Source organism: Paramisgurnus dabryanus, chromosome 12 (assembly GCF_030506205.2).
Source record: "Paramisgurnus dabryanus chromosome 12, PD_genome_1.1, whole genome shotgun sequence".
Classification (NCBI taxonomy): domain Eukaryota; kingdom Metazoa; phylum Chordata; class Actinopteri; order Cypriniformes; family Cobitidae; genus Paramisgurnus; species Paramisgurnus dabryanus.
The window spans coordinates 37,257,721-37,279,627 of NC_133348.1; the positions used below are offsets into that span (position 1 = coordinate 37,257,721).

General features: G+C 41.8%; 1 protein-coding gene across 4 annotated transcripts in view; it reads left to right on the forward strand.

Annotated features, from left to right (window-relative positions):
• The window catches only part of LOC135745422 (brain-enriched guanylate kinase-associated protein), a 206,637-nt gene that overhangs the window by 154,880 nt on the left and 29,850 nt on the right, over positions 1-21,907 (forward strand). Inside the window, exons 4-5 of one of the 4 annotated variants that reach the window (XM_065263719.2) lie at positions 19,057-19,511; positions 20,361-20,850. The exons of 2 other annotated variants lie outside the window; for them this stretch is intronic. In XM_065263719.2, the coding sequence (XP_065119791.1) occupies positions 20,842-20,850 (9 nt within the window). In that variant the 5' untranslated portion in view covers positions 19,057-19,511; positions 20,361-20,841. Of the gene's footprint in view, positions 1-19,056; positions 20,851-21,907 lie in introns of all 4 variants that reach the window. One more of the 4 variants, XM_065263720.2, reaches the window with a different exon arrangement.

The following is a 21,907-nucleotide window of genomic DNA, read 5'->3' on the forward strand; positions in this document are numbered from 1 at the left end:
TAACATGTATAACGAGAACAGGATAGGACCTAAAACTGATCCCTGCGGTACACCGTATTTAACCAGGGAGTGATATGACTCTTCCTCATTTACATAAACATAGTGATATCGATTGGTTAGATACGATCTAAACCAGGCTAGCGCCTGACCACTGATACCAACATAGTTTTCTAGTCTATTGAGTAGGATTCTGTGGTCTATTGTGTCAAATGCTGCACTAAGGTCTAGTAATATAAGAATTGAGATTTCACCACGATCGGATGTTAATAGGAGGTCATTTGTAACTCTAAGCAACGCTGTCTCTGTGCTATGGTGGGGCCTGAATCCTGATTGGAACTTTTCATATGTACTATTATTTGTCAAGAATGTGCGTAACTGGCTTGCCACTACCTTTTCTAATATTTTCGAAAGAAAAGGGAGATTTGAGATTGGTCTAAAGTTATTAAGTTCTCCTTGGTCAAGCTGTGGTTTTTTAATCAGCGGTTTAATAACTGCTAGTTTGAAAGCTGTTGGAACGTATCCTATTTCTAGCGATGAGTTAAAGATATTTAGAACCGGGGTTGACACTACAGGGAATACTTCTTTAAGTAGTTTTGTGGGAACGGGGTCTAATATACAGGACGATGATTTGGATGATGTGACTAGTTTAGAGAGCTCATCTATTGTAGTAGGTTTAAATGAATCAAGATGTTCGTATGGTAGTCTAGTGTTAAGTGAACTAATGGGTAGAGTGGTGGCTGCCTGGGTAGCTACGATGTTTTCCCTAATAGCCGAAATTTTGTTAGAAAAGAAGTTCATGAAGTCGTTACTATTGTGTTGAAGTTTACTATTGGTTTCTGTTTGTTCTTTGTTTCTAGTCAGTTTCGCAACTGTGCTAAAGAGGAAACGAGGGTTATTATGATTCTCATTTATAAGCTTGCTAAGATATGTAGATCTGGCGGTTTTAATAGCCTGTCTGTAGTGTTTAACACTCTGTTTCCATGCTGCGCGCCATACTTCTAACTTTGTGCTTCTATAATTTCTTTCCATTTTTCTAGCTGCCTTTTTAAGGGCTGCTGTGTGATGGTCATACCATGGAGCTGGTGGTTTTTCTTTGAATCTCTTTTTTCGAATGGGAGCAACGGCATCCAATGTGTTAGAACAGACATTGTTTAGGTTTTCTATTTCAATATCTAGATCGTCACAGTTATCTGCTACATGTTTCATTTGGGACAGGTCTGGAAGAGTGCTAATAAAGCTATCTTTAGTGGTGGAAATTATTGTTCTGGCTAGTCGGTAGCATGTTGTAGATTGAGTGATCCTATCTAGAAGTACAGTGTATGACACAAGGTAATGGTCAGAAACTGCATCACTCTGAGGTGATATTTCGACGTCATTAATATTGAGTCCGAGTGACAGAATTAAGTCTAATGTGTGATTACGAGTATGCGTTGGCCCTGTCACGTTTTGTCTAATATTGAGAGAATTTAGAACATCTATAAACGCACGTCCTAATGCGTCTTTTGGGTTGTCCACATGGACATTAAAATCACCAACAATAAGAGCTTTATCTACAGTGACTACAAGCTCAGATAGGAAATCTGCTATTTCATTAAGGAAATCTGCATGGTGACCCGGTGGTCTATAGATTGTCGCTAAAGCAAAAGAAAGCTGTTTGTGGTTACGATCAGTTATTTCCATATTTAACAACATTACTTCAAATGATTTAAATTTTAGCTCAGATTTTTGGTTTACTTTAAACATTGTGTTGTATATTGTAGCTACACCACCCCCTCTCTCCTTTAATCGAGGTTCGTGTTTATAATAATAGTCTTGTGGGGTGGATTCATTTAAACTAATGTAGTCGTCTGCTTTAAGCCAGGTTTCTGTTAAACAGAGTACATCTAAGTTTTGGTCTGTAATTATTTCATTGACAATAGGTTCTTTATTGGTAAGCGATCTAATGTTAAGAAGGCCGAATTTTAAGAATCGAGATTCATCTGTTAATGTATTGTTTTCTAATTTTATTTGAATCAGATTTGTACCAGATGTAACAAGCGGTGCCCTGTATTTATTTGTTCGGGGAACAGATACAGTTGAAATGTGCTGATATTTCGGTAAGATTGACTCGAAGTGCTGGGATATAAGTGGTCTTGACATATAAGTGGTCTTGACAACCTGCTATCAACCTAGAAAATTTGAAAAAGATCAACCCAGTAACTCAGTTTTGGTAAACCATTCTCTACAAGCACATGAAAAAATAGGTCGTTGAAATTTGGCTCTCCTTATGATGTCATAAGGAGCTCTTATTATAATAAAACCACACCTTAATCCAATCACAGCACTGCCATTTAGTGCAGAGAGAAAATAATTCACAGAACAATTGAGTTTCAATTTCAACAATCCACCATCATTGCGATCAGTGTTTGCAATTCATCCGCTCATGTGCATTTTAAAGGACACACCCAAAACGGCACATTTTTGCACACACCTACAAAGTGGCAATTTTAACATGCTATAACAAATTATTTATATGGTATTTTGAGCTAAAACTTCACATATGTGCTCTGGGGACACCAAAGATTTATTTGACATCTTAAAAAAGTCCTGTGACATGGCCCCTTTAAGGTTAACTGAGAAGGTTGCTGAACTAGAATCGCGCATCCGAACACTAGTTGAGGATAGCAAAACCGCTAATGTTACTGTTGCAAATAATCTATCGAGCAAAAAGACTAATGGCTCGGTTCCGACATCAGATGCTAATGTAAATATTACAAATACTGTATTGAGCGCGCATAGTGTTTATCAAAATACACATGGCTCGGTTCCGACATCAGAGTCAAGTCGGCGGTCAAACTGGGTGACTGTCAGGCGGCATAGTCATATAAGGCGTCCTTCTAAGACCCATAACGTTACGGCAATTTCTAACAGATTCGATCCCCTAAGGAGTACACCAGCTGAAACACCTTTTAAAAGTGCCCTGGTCATTGGAGATTCTATACTCAGGAACACTAACATTGAGGCACCAAACACCATAGTCGACTGTATACTGGGAGCCAGAACGTCTGACATTAGATCCAAACTTAAAGTGCTGGCTAATGCTAAGCGGAAGTTTTCTAAGATTGTTATTCACGCCGGCACGAATGACACCAGGCTCCGCCAGTCGGAAATCACCAAAGATACTATTAAGGAGATGTGTGAAATTGCAAAAACAATGTCAGACAATGTAATATGCTCTGGTCCCCTGCCCGCCTACCGGGGAGATGAAACACATAGTAGATTAGTGTCTCTCAATGGATGGATATCAAAGTGGTGCCCTCAGCATAACGTAGGGTTTATAGACTATTGGAAGCATTTCTGGGGAAGACCATTCCTCCTAACCCGAGATGGCCTTCATCCGTCATCGGAAGGAAGTGCTATACTCACTAGAAATCTGATCAATAGTCTTAATTCTGATATAGTCTGACTATCCAGGGCCCAGGTCAGGAAACAGACGGATCGGCTTAACCGTCCATCTGTTAGCTGCCGTGATATGTCAAGACCACTTATAACCCAGCACTTTGAGTCAATCTTACCGAAATATCAGCACATTTCAACTGTATCTGTTCCCCGAACAAATAAATACACGGCACCGCTTGTTACATCAGGTACAAATCTGATTAATATAAAATTAGAAAACAATTGATTAACAGATAAATCTCGAATGTTAAAATTCGGCCTTCTTAACATTAGATCGCTTACCAATAAAGAACCAATGCAATTCAATGAAATAATTACAGACCAAAACTTAGATGCACTCTGTTTAATAGAAACCTGGCTTAAAGCAGACGACTACATTAGTTTAAATGAATCCACCCCACAAGACAATTATTATAAACACGAACCACGATTAAAGGAGAGAGGGGGTGGTGTAGCTACAATATACAACACAATTTTTAAAGTAAACCAAAAATCTGAGCTAAAATTTAAATAATTTGAACTAATGTTGTTAAATATGGAAATAACTGATCGTAACCACAAACAGCTTTCTTTTGCCTTAGCGACAATCTATAGACCACCGGGCCACCATGCAGATTTCCTTAAAGAAATAGCAGATTTCCTATCTGAGCTTGTAGTCACTGTAGATAAAGCTCTTATTGTTGGTGATTTTAATGTCCATGTGGATAACCCAAAAGACGCATTAGGACGTGCGTTTTAGATGTTCTAAATTCTCTCAATATTAGACAAAACGTGACAGGGCCAACGCATACTCGTAAGCACACATTAGACTTAATTCTGTCACTCGGACTCAATATTAATGACGTCGAAATAACACCTCAGAGTGATGCAGTTTCTGACCATTACCTTGTGTCATACACTGTACTTCTAGATAGGATCACTCAATCCACAACATGCTACCGACTAGCCAGAACAATAATTTCCACCACTAAAGATAGCTTTATTAGCACTCTTCCAGACCTGTCCCAAATGAAACATGTAGCAGATAACTGTGACGATCTAGATATTGTAATAGAAAACCTAAACAATGTCTGTTCTAACACATTTGATGCCGTTGCTCCCATTCGAAAAAAGAGATTCAAAGAAAAACCGCCAGCTCCATGGTATGACCATCACACCGCAGCCCTTAAAGTGCGTGTTGCAGGTTTTTTTTTTTACGAATTTGTGCAACTTGCTTGTGTGTAATAACCATTTAAAGTGTTATCCATTGTATTTTATGTTGTTGGGTATCACAAAACCCGAAAAAGTATGAAAAAGTACAGCGGTTTGCAATGATTCTCCTTTCCCCCACAACGCACTGTATGACGTCACGCTGGGGAGAGAATTTACCAAAGCCGCATTGAGAATGACTATAGAAAGACGAGTAAAGTACAGTTCTGATAGCGCAGATTATAGATAGATAGACAGACAGACAGACAGACAGACAGACAGATGGATAGGCTAGTATAGAGAGATAGGCAGACAGCCAGATAGCATAACGTTAGCATATCTTCGTGTAGAAAGTAAACAAACAATTAACATACTCGTGCATGCTGGCTTGAGGGGGTCCGTGATCCTGCCTGAAATGGGTGTAACTTTATGCGATCTTCAGCACAAACGGTTTTGGCAGCATGTCTCTAATCCTGGAAGGTGAGTGAGGCACGTCACATCTGTTCGCGGGGACCAGCGACCCAAACGCACTCACTTTCTTACAGCCAGTAGCGGAATGGCAATCGAGAGAGTCGGGACTTTCCCGGTGGGTCGATCTGATAATAGTTATACGTTTCGAGTTAACAACACCGTCTGGCGGCGTGATGTGCGCCGGTTCCCGCAGCCCGCTGGTCAAAGTGCAGCCTCTCTGCTCAACAAAGTATATGAAAGTGCTCAACCTGTTCGGCAGGTCCAAACATGTACAGGATTTATAAAAATACGGTGATCAATGAGCGGTTCCTCCTCAAATGGCATAGTCTGGCGTGATGTAAAAAGCCGCCGAACGCCTGTTTATTACAGTATGTATGCGGTCGGATCCGAGTGTGCTGCAGCTGCTGACTGCTGCGTATTAAATGATCGTGTGATTCGTTATAATCGCATAAACAATATAACAAAGCATCCTTTTATTTCACAAAACAATATATTTGAGATATTATTTGATAGACTAGTAAGTGTGGATTAAGGATGTTTAAAAATCTCTAGCCTGGTGGTCAGGACATGAATGGATCAAATCAGCAGATTTGCGAAGTTTTATTTATCTCCACAGATATCATAAATAATAATTAGCATGGTAACTTTGCAGTATAACACATTATGTATTTCCTACGATGTATATATGATTTCCAAATTGTATACGTAAGTATTAAACAGCAATAAATGTCTCATCTATCTCTATGGCTCTGGCTGAGGCTTTCTCCACTTCTCCCCAACGTGACGTCATAGCAGAATTGCGTAAAAAAAAACGTTAATACCAAAAACGTAAAAAAAGTGTTCTTTAAGACCATTTTTGAGACATTTAAAAAATTATACACATATCTTGAGTGATTTATGTACCCATTAATCGACAGTGGTGGTTAACCTGCAACACGCCCTTTAAAGGCAGCTAGAAAAATGGAAAGAAATTATAGAAGCACAAAGTTAGAAGTATGGCGTGCAGCATGGAAACAGAGTGTTAAACACTACAGACAGGCTATTAAAACCGCCAGATCTACATATCTTAGCAAGCTTATAAATGAGAATCATAATAACCCTTGTTTCCTCTTTAGCACAGTTGCGAAACTGACTAGAAACAAAGAACAGACAGAAACCAATAGTAAACTTCAACACAATAGTAATGACTTCATGAACTTCTTTTCTAACAAAATTTCGGCTATTAGGGAAAACATCGTAGCTACCCAGGCAGCCACCACTCTACCCATTAGTTCACTTAACACTAGACTACCATACGAACATCTTGATTCATTTAAACCTAATACAATAGATGAGCTTTCTAAACTAGTCACATCATCCAAATCATCGTCCTGTATATTAGACCCCGTTCCCACAAAACTACTTAAAGATGTATTACCTGTAGTGTCAACCCCGGTTCTAAATATCTTTAACTCATCGCTAGAAATAGGATACGTTCCAACAGCTTTCAAACTAGCAGTTATTAAACCGCTGATTAAAAAACCACAGCTTGACCAAGGAGAACTTAATAACTTTAGACCAATCTCAAATCTTCCTTTTCTTTCGAAAATATTAGAAAAGGTTCGCAAGTTACGCACATTCTTGACAAATAATAGTACATATGAAAAGTTCCAATCAGGATTCAGGCCCCACCATAGCACAGAGACAGCGTTGCTTAGAGTTACAAATGACCTCCTATTAACATCCGATCGTGGTGAAATCTCAATTCTTATATTACTAGACCTTAGTGCAGCCTTTGACACAATAGATCACACAATCTTACTCAATAGACTAGAAAACTATGTTGGTATCAGTGGTCAGGCGCTAGCCTGGTTTAGGTCATATCTAACCAATCGCTATCACTTTGTTTATGTAAATGAGGAAGAGTCATATCACTCCCTGGTTAAATACGGTGTACCGCAGGGATCAGTTTTAGGTCCTATCCTGTTCTCGTTATACATGTTACCCCTAGGAGACATTATCAGGAAACATAACATAAGTTTTCACTGCTATGCGGACTTGATTCATGTACAAAGGATCAGTTGTTTAAAATTGCTGACCATTACAAAATTGAAATAGCAGATAAGCGAGTAAAGGATAGTACTGTAAGGGAAACTATTAGAACAAAATTGATAGAGCAATCTATTATGTGTGAAATGGAAGCTTTTGCCAGTATAACTAAACCTGATGTTACCTCTTTAACTTTTGAGCAACAAGAACGCTTGTTGATGTTACAGCTGGAACAAGAGCGGTTGAGATTAGAAGTAGAACGAGAGAAAACTAAAAGTAAACAGACAAATATTGAACTTCAAAAATATCGTTTGAATATAATTAGAGAGGGTGGTCTAAACACTGGCACAGGTGATGTTTTTTCCAGTGCTTCCCAGGTGTTTGACACTGCTGGAAATTTGCGGTTGGTTCCTAAATTTAATGAACGAGACCCAGACATTTTTTTTACATTGTTTGAACGGATAGCAGATGCTAGAGGGTGGCCTAGTAAAGAACGTACATTACTTTTACAATGCATACTCACTGGCAGGGCTCAAGAAGCTTATGCAGCTCTTTCACCAGCTGATTGTGAGGATTATGATACCGTTAAATCTGCTGTCCTAAAAGCATATGAGTTAGTACCAGAAGTGTACCGACAAAAATTTAGAACGTTGGCTAAGGGTTTTAATCAGGCTCATGTTGAATTTGCTAGAGAGCTTACTGTGGCATTTAATCGTTGGTGTATGGCGTCTGAAGTAACCACCCTTGATGAATTGAGTAACTTAATTGTACTTGAACAGTTTAAAAACACTGTTCCTCCTCATATTGATTTGTATATAAATGAGCAGAAAGCTGACACAGTGACCAAAGCTGCAGAGTTAGCTGACGATTATATACTAATGCATAAGGGTAGGTTTGAACTACAGAAAACGGATCAAAATTTTGTGGAAAAAGTAGATCGTGCACCCCGATATTCCTCTCTAATCTGTAATTATTGCCGTGGGAAAGGTCATTGGAAGGATGAGTGCCCTGTGTTAAAATCAAAGGGTAAAGGGAGCAAGACGCGTGTAAAACCTGCTGTCCTGGTTTTCACCGTTTATTAGTTATGGGCATGTGTCTTTTGTTGGGGAAGAGCTAAAAGTCCCTGTAACAATATTAAGAGACACTGGAGCATCTGAATCGTTCATCTTGCAAGATGTGTTGCCTTTTTCCTCTCTGAGTAGCACTGGTACAGATGTGCTTATTAGAGGAATTGGATTGAATGTCTTGTCTGTTCCACTACATAAAGTAATGTTGACGTCTGGAATTGTGAGTGGAGAAGTAGTGATCGGAGTGCGTCCATCTTTACCAGTAGATGAAATACACATAATATTGGGAACTAATTTGGCAGGGGACAAAGTTTGGCCTGATGTGTTATCTCCTCCTGTAGTTTCATCTGTTCCTATTTCAGGTCCGGATGAGAGCGGCAGAAATTTTCCAAATGTGTTTACTGCATGTGCTGTGACTCGGTCTATGACCTCTGCACAACCAAAGTTGTCTTCTGATTCTGTTGTAGTAAAACCAACATTTTCCTTGCCTGATGACTTTTCTGTTTTTATTCCAGAATTGGTACAGGAGCAGCTACTTGATGTTTCCCTTCAGAAACTTTTTGATAATGTGATGTCATCTGATGACATTAGACATGTTGCTCATGGTTATTTTTTACAGGATGGAATGTTGGTGAGAAAGTGGGTTCCACATGGAAATGATTTTGCTGGAGATCCTATTATACAAATAGTAGTACCTGAAAAAATATCGCTCTCTGGTGTTGGAAATTGCTCATGACAAACTTGCAGGTCATTTGGGGGTTAAAAAGACCTACTGTATGGCAGAATCCTTCATCATTTATTCTGGCCAAAATTGAAGAAGGATGTGTCAAAGTACATCAAGACATGTCATACTTGTCAATTGACGGGCAAGCTAATCAAAAGGTAAAGCCTGCTCCATTGTTTCCCATTCCTGTGGTTAGTCAACCTTTTGAGCATCTAGTTGTTGATTGTGTCGGCCCATTGCCAAGGTCCAAATCAGGTAGTACATATTTATTGACTGTTATGTGTGCATCGACACCCTACCCTTCTGCTTATCCTCTTCGTACTATTACTGCTAAGTCTGTAGTAAAGGCCCTGACCCAGTTTATTTCTATCTTTGGCATTCCAAAGATTTTGCAAAGTGATCAAGGTTCTAACTTTACCTCTCACCTATTTTCTCAGGTTTTGAAGTTGCTGCACATTAGGCACAACAAGGCTAGTGCTTATCACCCTCAAAGCCAAGGGGTGTTAGAATGTTTCCATCAGTCGTTAAAGTCGTTGCTGCGCGCCTACTGTACAGAGATGAAGGGTGATTGGGAGGAGGGATTGCCTTGGTTGCTACTGTCTGCACGTGAGGTATGTCAAGAGAGCACAGGGTTTAGTCCCAATGAGTTGGTGTTTGGCCATACCGTTCGTGGGCCACTAGCTGTGTTAGGTGATAGTTGGACTGAGGGCACACCACCTCAGAATTTGTTAACTTATGTTAACGTTTTAAGCGTTGACTATATGAGGCAGGTGAGATGGCCAAGAAACACTTGAAGTTTTCACAGACCCGCATGAAGTCACTTTATGATAGACTTTCAGAGAAATGTCAGTTTATGCCAGGTGATCAAGTTTTGGCGTTATTACCTGTGGAGGGCTCACTGTTTCAAGCTCAGTATTCTGGTCCATTTGTAGTGGTGAAACAAGTTTCTGATTTAAACTATCTGATTGCCACTCCGGATAGAAGGAAGTCAACACAGCTGTGCCACATTAATTTATTAAAGCCATATTATTCCCGTTCTTGTCCAGATTTAAATTTCAATACTGAAGTAAAATCAGTCTTACCCAGATAGCAAAAAATATCCGCATGGCTTCTATATGCCGCCAGCCCCAAGCTGTCGGCTATAGGTGCGTTCCGCTGGCGGGGATGAAACTTTTGCCGCTGAATACGTCACTCTCATTTGTTGCGAGATGCCGCCAGCATGCAGCCGGCGGACCGACTGCTTAATTTATGCAAAAGCGGCTGCCGCGGCGGTCCGCCGTCAGACCTGTTTGCGATTACGCCCTCATGACGCTTACTGCCGCCAGAGCACCGCCGGTGGTCCGCCGACTCATTGCTATTTTTTGCTATCTGGGTAGTAGATGAAAGTACTTTGCCTGTTCTTTTGGAGAAAATCGATGACGTGGTTTCTTTTCCAGAGGATACAGTACTGCTGGGACGTCTAAAAAACTCTGAGACTCTTAAAAATGTGCATGTAATGTTGGCCCATTTGCCAGAATGTAAACGTGCTGACATAGTTGCTCTTATTGATCACCATGTCTCTTTGTTTGGGGATGTACCTTCACGTACGCACTGGATGGAGCATGATATTGATGTTGGGAATGCTGAGCCCATTCGCCAACATTTTTATCGGGTGTCTCCAAATAAACTTGCACATCTTAAAAGTGAGGTTAAGTATATTCTGGATAATAAAATTGCACAGCCATCTTTTTCTAGTTGGGCCTCTCCTTGCTTGCTTGTGAATAAACCTGATGGCACTTATCGGTTTTGCACTGACTACCGAAAAATAAACAGCGTGACCAAACCAGACTCTTTTCCGCTTCCTCGTATTGAGGACTGTGTTGATCAGGTTGGGTCAGCCAAGTTCGTAACTAAGTTCGATCTACTAAAGGGCTATTGGCAGGTCCCTTTGTCCCAGAGAGCTCAAGAAATTTCTGCTTTTATTACATCTGATGGACTGTATTCTTATAACGTTATGAGTTTTGGCCTTAAAAATGCGCCTGTGACCTTTCAACGTTTGATGAATAGGGTTGTTTCTGGGTTGGAGGGAGTTGCAGTCTATCTAGATGATGTGGTGGTTTTCAGTGACTCTTGGGAAAAGCACTTGGTAGGTATAGCAGATCTATTGTCACGTTTTGAAGAGGCTGGATTGCCCGTTTATTTGGCTAAGTGTGAGTTTGCCAAAGCCACGGTGACTTACTTGGGCAAGGTTGTTGGACAGGGCTTTGTGCGTCCAGTTCGCGCAAAGGTTGAGGCTATTGATGGGTTCCCTTCTCCTACTACCAAGAAGGAATTGATGCGGTTCTTGGGATTAGTGGGTTATTATCGGGGTTTTTGTAGAAATTTTTCCACTGTGATAGCCCCACTTACTGATCTGTTAAAGGCTAAAGTAGCTTTCATCTGGACCTCTGCCTGTCAGAAAGCTTTTGATGCAGCCAAGTCATTACTTACCACCTCTCCTGTGTTAGCGGCTCCCCGTTTTGATCGCCCCTTTAGGTTGTGTGTGGATGCTAGCAACGTGGGTGCGGGAGCTGTCTTGTTACAAGCTGACGATTCCGGATTTCATCGTCCAGTCAGCTATTTCTCGAAGAAGTTTTCATCGTATCAGTTAAACTATTCTGTTGTGGAGAAGGAAGCATTGGCTTTGATTTGGGCCCCACAACATTTTGAAGTGTTTGTGGGATCAGTGTCTGACCCATTGGTTGTATATACCGACCACAACCAGCGTTTGACCCGTTGGTGCCTTTTCCTCCAGTCTTATGCCCTTGAGATCAGACACATTAAAGGTGTTGATAATGTGGTGGCTGACGCCCTTTCTAGGACTTACTCCTCTTAACTGTCGACTTTCTGAGTTTGTTTTACTCTTCTTGACTCTTAAATTGCTTCTACAGGGCCCGGTAGTTGCTGGGATTAATGGGGTATTTCTGACTAGTGGTTCTGCAGGAAGAGGTGTTTTGGATTGTGCGTCTTGTGTAGACACCCCTTTTTATGGAGGAGGGTGTTATGACCCCAGTGCGGGTCAAAGCGCTGGTGTGTTTTGTCTTTCTTGTTTTGCAGGACGGTGTTCGAGGGTGTGACATCATGATGACTGAGGACTTACACCTGTATGGATGCTGGTGCCGGCATATAAGCCGTTCTCTTTTGAGTGACGTCGCTCGCTCGCTCCCCCCGCTTCCTGTGTCGTCCTAGTTGTTTAAACCTGTTTTGTTGTTTACTTTAATACATGTAATTAATTATTTCATCCTTACCTCACGCGTTGTCTCCTTCTTTGTCACGGTTTGCGAGCCGACCATGACACCTGATACGAACGGCCACTTAAAGGAAAATGAGACAAATCGTAATTTTTAAAAATTTAAGTCATAGATGCAATAATGAATGATCTATGAATAGTCATAATTATTCATCGTCTTTTGATAACAAAAACTTATTTGATGCAAAACTCATCAGTTTATTTAAAACGTTCATATGAATATAATGTTTTCTTAAGTAAAACAAGTCCATTCAATATTTGTTCTTTTATGACACAAGGTATTTGGCAATGTACATGATCCAAGTTCTAAAAATTAAGATAAGGATTTTTTATTTTTCCTCCTGTTCCTCTGCATACTTGATAAATCTTGCTTGTGTATTGTATATCAGGAGTTTCTAAACTTTTTCAACCCAACAGGTAATCTTAAGACCCACCATTTTAAAAAAATAGAAATATAGGGGAAAACACAAACACTTTGTTCCCTTTTAGTAGCTTTTGAATATGTTTAACTGAATAATATAAAAATGCCTTATCATAGGGCTGCAAGATTAGAGCAAAAATCATAATTGTTTACTGTATTTGCATTGATTTGGAAATTATCTATTTAAAAAATACAATGAATTGCAAGGATGCAGAAAACAGTTCACTATTGAACACTTATGTATAGGCTACTGAGGCTATAGGCTAACTGTATTATTTTAATATAGTCAGTCATGAACTAAAGTGGGCTGGTCTAAGTCATGAAACTCCAGGGCTGAAAATGAGTCCCACTCCGGCCCTGGGTGGTTTCCTGGACAGAGATTATCTTAAGCCAGGACAAGACCTAGTTTAATTAGGAAATATAATTAGTTTAAACAAACATGCCTTACTAAAAACATTACTTGTGTGCATTTTGAGGCCAAACTAAGGGCACTGATGTATTTTAAGATATGTCAGTGCAAGATGTTTTCAGTTTGGACAGCTCTTATATTTATTTTAGTCTAGGACTAGTCTAATCACTGTCTGGGAAACCGCCCCTATATGTCTGACAACAGAACAGATAATATGTGAAAATAGCATTCAGTTGTGTTAAAATACAATAAAACAAACAATGACTGTCAGATCAGGCAGAGAGTAGAAAAACAGATTATCCAACTGATTAAATAGCTAATCAAAAAAAGAACACTGTATTAATAATAAAAAATAGTCGTTAGAGTAGTCGACTAATCGGAAAAATAATCGCTAGATTAGTCGACAGAAGAAATAGTCGTTAGTTGTAGCTCTAATGCAGTGTGTACACATTTTTGACAGCTGGCAGTGAAAGAAGAGGAGTAATTACAGTGGGTGGGGTTTCTTATAGCGTGTTCATCACATTACGTTTATCATTTATTTAGAAAGTCAAGAGCCAAGAACCACTCGGGCAGAATTTTAAGAAGACCTCACCACACAAGACTCCATTGCTGAACAAAAAGCATGTTGAGGCTTGGTTAAAGTTGCAAAAGAGCATTTGGAGAAGCCTGTGGATTATTTGGAGACTATAGTATGGTCAGATGAAAGCAAAATTGAACTTTGTCATTCTACACACTAGGGATGTCCCGATCCGATCACGTGATCGGAAATCGGCCCCGATCACGTGGTTTCAGACTCGATCGGAATCGGACGTTACCTTCCGATCAGGACTCGGATAATTATGCAGGGTTTAAATTGGGCCAGCACACATATTGAAGGTCTCGCTCTGCTCCGCGCCAGTGTACGCGCTGCGCTGCTGCGTGTGAACTGACGCGAATAATAAACGTGTTTTCATTCATAGGCTTCACACACTCGTGCATGCGGTGCACACAAAAGCTGGTTTTTACCGCTCATTTAAACGACGCGTCGATTGTTTTTGTGTATATGTGCTCAGTTAATCTACATCATTAACGTTACGTAGCTCCGTATCTCACTCAGAACCTCAAGAACGCGCATTCTCGCAGGAGGATCACATTACACATTGTAGAGATGAGAGAGAGAGAGAGAGGTAAGAAGGGTGCACACGTCGAAAAAACTTAATAGAAGTATTAGAGTATGTATAGCCATATCAATCATCTTATTACAATATGTTAACTATAACTGGATACAACTTATTGTATTGTTTAATAAAATAATGTCTTTTGATTATACAAATAAATTACAACCTAACTATAGTGATTGTTTAACTAACTGCTGCTGACCAGCTTAGGGAATCTCTATGGCTAATTTATAAGACATATTGCTGAATCAGTATGTTGTTTTTCTTGTTAATTGAGTCTTTTTGGGTAGCCTATCTTATGCCTAAAATTAGTCAAGGAGGTTGATTCTTATACCTTCCTTTAAAAGTTTGATCAATTGTGCATAATGAAATGTGCAACAAATGCATATAGGGTATCAGACTCATAGATGTGCATAATTTAAAGTTCAGGTTTTAAAGGTTGGGTCAACCTGTGGCACAGCTTTAAAACTGAAACTTATAAAATCCTATCAGAGGTCCAAAATGTCTTGATATGCCCGGCCCTCGAACGCAAAGCAGAGAAACGGCCTGTGACGAGGGAGAATGGACACATGAAAGTACGCGTCCTTCAGGTCTATTGCTGCAAACCGATCTTGGGGGCGAATCGATTTAAATATTTGCTTCGGCGTTAACATCCTGAAGGATCTCTTCTGAAGAGCTCTGTTCAGGATGCTTAAATCCAAGATCGGACGTAGGCCACCGCCTTTTTTGGGTACTATGAAATACGGGCTGAAAAACCCTGACCTCATCTCGGTTGGAGGGACCGGCTCGATGAGGTCATGAGATGAGCATGTGATTGCCTGCTCACGTCTCTCTCGATCCTCTGGAGACCTGGAGAAGGAATAGGAATGCACTCTTTTTGTGGTTTTGTGGGTGCGGCTGAAAAGCCGGCGGAACAGAAACAAAACAAAACCAAAGATTCTCCACCTGGCCCTCCTCCGGGGGAGGGAGCGGTGCATTCACCGTCTCCCGAAGAGTGATCCCATCCAAATCCAGGTCGCCCGTCTCAGGGCCGCTTCGACCTCCGTTTGCCACGGGAAGCTGTTCCCCCTCCGTAACCTGGATGACGTCCTGGGGGGGGGGGCAGCCAGGAGCAGAAGGGCCGGCTGGCGCTGGGGGGCGAGATGCAGGTCGCTTGCGCCGGGGCATGATCTAGGCGATCGTTTCCGTCTGCTTCTGGGCGGCGGAGAACTGCTGGGCAAAGGACTCCACCGACTTGCCAAAGAGACCGGTCTGGGATACTGGAGCGTCTAGGAACTTGTTCTTATCCCCGTCCGACATATCCGCTAGACACAGCCATAGGTGGCATTCTTGGACCACCAGCTTGGACATGGCACGACCAATCGCCTGCGCTGTCAACCTGCCATCGTTGGCGATCTAATGGCGGATTCATCCGAGGTATGCTTTTCTGATCTGTCCACACAAGGAGGTGCTGCCCGGCCTTCGCAGAGTCAGCGTGCCTCAAATCACCCTGACCACAGACGCTCGTAGGCGGCCGAGGCGTACTGCGAGCCAGCACCCGTCTCCATGCAGCTTCACGGACCGCGTTCGGGCGAACGGAGACGCCATCGCCCAGCATGAAAACGGTAAGACTCCGCTTGTCATTGTAACCTGCATTACTTGCCACATGTACAGTTTAGCTTCTTCCGTCAGCATAGAGGGGTTTATATGTGCTAAGTGTATTGAAGTAGTAAGGCTGACGGAGAAGGTTGCAGAACTAGAAGCGCGCATCCGAACGCTAGTTGAGGACAGTAAGACCGCTAATGTTAATGTTACAAACACTGTTTCGGGTGCGCCTAGTGTTAAGCGTAATACACATGGCTCGGTTCCAACTTGTCGACAGCTGTTCCCCCTCCGTAACCTGGATGACGTCCTGGGGGGGGTGGGGGCAGCCAGGAGCAGAAGGGCCGGCTGGCGCTGGGGGGCGAGATGCAGGTCGCTTGCGCCGGGGCATGATCTAGGCGATCGTTTCCGTCTGCTTCTGGGCGGCGGAGAACTGCTGGGCAAAGGACTCCACCGACTTGCCAAAGAGACCGGTCTGGGATACTGGAGCGTCTAGGAACTTATTCTTATCCGCGTCCGACACATCCGCTAGACACAGCCATAGGTGGCATTCTTGGACCACCAGCTTGGACATGGCACGACCAATCGCCTGCGCTGTCACCTTCGTAGCGCGGAGAGCCAGATCAGTGGCAGCCCGGAGTTCCGAAAGGACAGGCGAATCGTGTCCTCCCTCATGCAGATCCCTCAAGGCCTTCGGTTGATGAACCTGCAGCAACGCCGTTGCGTGCAGGGCTGAAGCCGCCTCTCCGCATGCCTGGCACAAAGTTTTACCTTTCGGGCTGTCTCTCTCTCCCCGTGTGTTCACAAAGGTAATGGAAGCGGCGTTAAAGCCCCTGAGAGAGAGCGGCGTTCGCATTCTAGCTTACATAGATGATTGGCTTATAATAGCGAATTCTCGGCGAACGCTTTGCGAGCACAGAGATTTAACGCTTCGGCATCTCGCCCGTTGGTCTTCTGGTCAACTGGGAGAAGAGCAAACTCTGCCCCACGCAGAGGATCTCTTTACTCGGTATGGAACTGGACTCGATCGATTTATCGGCGCGTTTAACAGAAGCGCGCGTCCAGTCAATTTCTCGGCGAACGCAATTTCTCGGCGAACACTTTGCGAGCACAGAGATTTAACGCTTCGGCATCTCGCCCGTTTGGGTCTTCTGGTCAACTGGGAGAAGAGCATACTCTGCCCCACACAGAGGATTTCTTTTCTCGGTATGGAACTGGACTCGATCGACGTTTAACAGAAGCGCGCGTCCAGTCAATTCTGACTTGCCTCCATTCATTTCGAGGGAAGAATGCGGTCCGAACAATTTCAAAAGCTCCTGGGGCTTATGGCAGCAGCCGCGGCTGTGACACCGCTCGGGCTGCTCCATATGCGACGTCTCCGTTCCCTCCTTCAGGGAACGAGGGCTACATCCGTAACTGAGAAGTTTGTGTTGTTCAAAACTTGTCAGTAGGCTTTGGATAACTTTGATCCAAAAACAGGATTATCCTTATCCCAACAGGGGGTATGATTTCAATGTGGATTCCAAGAGGAAAATGTAGTAAAACTTTAAAATTGGTCAGATAATACATTTGTATAATTTAGTGTATATACCTGCATTAATATTTTGCACTAGACTTGTGTAACCTTTGTAACAGTGATGAAGTAGATATAGTAGACATAGGCAACCAATTAAGCTATTCAGTATACTAAAGTAAAAATAATGAAATATGAAATAATCTCCCAAACAAATTTCAATAACAAACATGATAATAAAAATCATCACAGAGAGGGAAATTGCGCCTGGTAGCGATGCTGTGCAGGAAGAAACATGCTAGTATTACAGGTTCTTCTCAAAAAATTAGCATATTGTGATAAAGTTCATTATTTTCCATAATGTAATGATAAGAATTAAACTTTCATATATTTTAGATTCATTGCACACCAACTGAAATATTTCAGGTCTTTTATTGTTTTAATACTGATGATTTTGGCATACAGCTCATGAAAACCCAAAATTCCTGTCTCAAAAAATTAGCATATCATAAAAAGGTTCTCTAAACGAGCTATTAACCCTAATCATCTGAATCAACTAATTAACTCTAAACGCCTGCAAAAGATTCCTGAGGCTTTTAAAACTTCCCAGCTTGGTTCATTACTCAAAACCAATCATGGGTAAGACTACTGACCTGACTGCTGTCCAGAAGGCCATCATTGGCCCCCTCAAGCAAGAGGGTAAGACACAGAAAGAAATTTCTGCACGAATAGGCTGTTCCCAGAGTGCTGTATCAAGGCACCTCAGTGCAGGGCTGGACTGGGACAAAAATTCAGCCGTGGCATTTTGGCCCAAACTAAATACACTGCAAAAAATGATTTTCAAGAAAAAATGTTCTTAGTATTTTTGTCTTGTTTTCTGTAAAAATATCTAACAATTCTTAAATTAAGATGCTTTTTCTTGATGAACAAAATGACCCAAGAAAATAAGTTTAGTGATTTTGTGCATAAAACAAGCAAAATAATCTGCCAAAATGGGTAAGCAAAAAATCTTGAACATTTTGCTTAAACACTAAATATAAGACAAATTCATTGGCAGATTTTTTTGCATGTCTTATGCACAAATTAACTTAAATTTAAAAATTTTGGTCTAAAAACTAGACTTATTTTCTCGGGTCATTTTGCTCATCAAGAAAGCATCTTCTTTTAAGAATTTTTAGATATTTTTACTGAAAACAAGACAAAAATCCTAAGAATTCACTACATTCACTAAACTAAACTTGTGTGATTAGTAATAGAGATTTTAAACATTATCTGTCAAGTGTGTTGTTATATACAATAAACATATATTTTTCTGTAAGCAGATCACCTGAATTTTTTGATTTTGCTTGAAGAGAAATGATACGTTTTGAAACAGATAATCAACAAAAAAACTATGAATCAGATACACTTTCGTACTGACAGAGCAAAGAGTGCAATTATTTTATTGCAGCTTTATCAACATAATCTTGTGTTTTTGACTCAGTTTTATCAAGGGGTTTCTATCTAAACTTTGTTTTTGAAAGCGTTCTGCTTACCGCAGGCACTACACTCACTCCTCCCTCGTCTCTCTCCCTCTCCTCACTGACACTTTGCGTGCTGGTGCTGCCAGTGCCACCACCGCCACCATCATCATCACCAGCGACGCGAATTGAAGGTCCTGCTGCCGCATTAAACATGTTATTTAAGCAAATTTTGCAGCGTCTGCCTGAAGAGCCTGTTTCTTTTTGTCGCGCAGTTTTTCTGCGCCTCCCTTGCGTTTTTTTCCCCATCTCTCTCTCTCTCTTTTGACAGGTGAACTGACCGACGATGCACGCTCGCTTGCACAGAGACCAAAGCGGTGATTGGGCCAGCTTAATGTCGTTTAAAAAAATAACCAATGGGCTGCTGCTTAAATGTCAGTGGGCCGGTCTGTCTAGAAAAAAAGACCCTAACTGGGCTGCTCAGACAAAAATAGTATGAGATGTATCGGCCCAAAAAGTACGTCGGCCCACCGGGAAACTGCCCGGTGTGCCAGATGGCCAGTCCGCCCCTGCCTCAGTGGGAAGTCTGTGGGAAGGAAAAAATGTGGCAAAAAACGCTGCACAACGAGAAGAGGTGACTGGACCCTAAGGAAGATTTTGGAGAAGGACCGATTCCAGACCTTGGGGGACCTGCGGAAGCAGTGGACTGAGTCTGGAGTAGAAACATCCAGAGCCACCGTGCAGAGGCGTGTGGAGGAAATGGACTACAGGTGCCACATTCCCCAGGTCAAGCCACTTTTGAATCATAAACATTAAAAACATATTCACACTTTTTGGACATAAAGTTATATGGTAACATGAGCCACATGAAGTTTACAGCTCTGTTGTTTATCAGTTTCTTATACAAGTTAAGTTTTTGAAAAGGGTGTGTTCCCAAATAAACTGAAAATGTCCTACTGACCCTCATTTCTATTTTGATTATATTGTTAACTTCTTAATAAACCTCAAACAAACATGTATACATTTGTCCTCACATTCTTTACTGTAGTTCCCTCCTGCCTCATTATGCAGCTCATTATGTGAGGCTTTGTTTGCTAGCTGTCAATCAATCCTTCTCGCATACGGCCCCTCTAAACAAAAAGTGTCTTACAATTTCTAAATAAATATATTGGTTTATGTGAATAAGTAGGCAGGATGATTTTTACATCATTTTAAAGAAAAAACTCTAGACTACTAGATTCTGTTTAGGAAAGTCTTGTTAAAACATGTTTAGTATGGGTTTTGTGGACTTATATCAGTGACTTAAAATTTTTGCTTTTTTAAAAACCACGCATAAACCTTTTTCTCTCAACAATACAAACATGTACATACATGTAGCTCATATAATATTTTAGCCCAGTTTGTGCTGAACACAGTGGTATGAGACACTTGCCATTATTATGTTTTAAAGCAACTGAAAAAAGACCAAATGTAAGAGCATGTCAGAACCTCTGACAGTGTCCAAAAATGGTCGGATCCCAGAGGGTTAAAAATCCCAGGATGTCTTTTGAAAAAGAGGCCTACTAATAATCCCCTCATACTAATTGGCTATTTCACTCTGTCTCCTTTCCACTAATATCGTTCTGACGTCATCAGAGAGAGACGCTGAGAGAGAGACGAGGAGAGGAGTCGCAAGCCCGAAGCTCCGTTGAGCTTATCAGCTAAATCCTATTTTTTCACTATCTTATTCCTATCTATATAATATAACTTGTTAGTTTATCTTAGGAATACTTTACCTTGACGATTACTGAATTGTATTACTAAGCGAAACGATTTTATCACTAGTAACACCCAGTGTTAGCATATAGCCCGCTAGCATTTCTTACCGTCTGTTTACTTAAACCTGCCATCGTTGGCGATCTAATGGCGGATTCATCCGAGGTATGCTTTTCTGATCTGTCCACACAAGATCAGGAAGCTGTGAAGGAGGTGCTGCCCGGCCTTCGCAGAGTCAGCGTGCCTCAAATCACCCTGACCACAGACGCTCGTAGGCGGCCGAGGCGTACTGCGAGCCAGCACCCGTCTCCATGCAGCTTCACGGACCGCGTTCGGGCGAACGGAGACGCCATCGCCCAGCATGAAAACGGTAAGACTCCGCTTGTCGTTGTAACCTGCATTACTTGCCACATGTACAGTTTAGCTTCTTCCGTCAGCATAGAGGGGTTTACATGTGCTAAGTGTATTGAAGTAGTAAGGCTGACGGAGAAGGTTGCAGAACTAGAAGCGCGCATCTGAACGCTAGTTGAGGACAGTAAGACCGCTAATGTTAATGTTACAAACACTGTTTCGGGTGCGCCTAGTGTTAAGCGTAATACACATGGCTCGGTTCCAACTTCAGAGTCAAGGCGGCTGACTAACTGGGTGACTGTCAGGCGGCATAGTCACATTCGGCATCCAAATCACGTTCCTGTTTTAATATCAAACAGATTTTCTCCACTCAGCAATACACCGGCTGAGACATCTGTTAAAGGTGCCCTGGTTATTGGAGATTCTATACTCAGGAACGTTGGCATTGAGGCACCAGCCACCATAGTCGATTGTATACCGGGAGCCAGAGCGTCTGACATTAGATCCAAACTTAAAGTGCTGGCTAATGCTAAACGTAAGTTTTCTAAGATTGTTATTCACGCCGGCACGAATGACACCAGACTCCGCCAGTCGGAGATCACCAAAGATACTATTAAAGAGGTGTGTGAAATTGCAAAAACAAGGTCAGACAATGTAATTTGCTCTGGTCCCCTCCCCGCCTACCGGGGGGATGAAACTTACAGTAGATTAGTGTCTCTTCATGGCTGGATGTCAATGTGGTGCCCACAGCATAATGTAGGGTTTATAGACAATTGGAAGCATTTCCGGGGAAGACCTGACCTGCTAAAGAGAGATGGCCTCCATCCGTCTCCGGAAGGAAGTGCTATACTCTCTAGAAATCTGACCAATAGTCTTACTTTTGATATTGTCTGACTATCCAGGGCCCAGGTCAGGAAACAGACAGGCTTACCCATCAGTCTGTTAGCTGTCTTGACATGTCAAGATCACATATATCCCAGCACATAGAGCCTTTTTTACCAGAGTACCAACACATCTCGACTGTGTCTGTTCCTCGAACAAATAAATACAGAGCACCGTTTACCTCGTCTCGTACA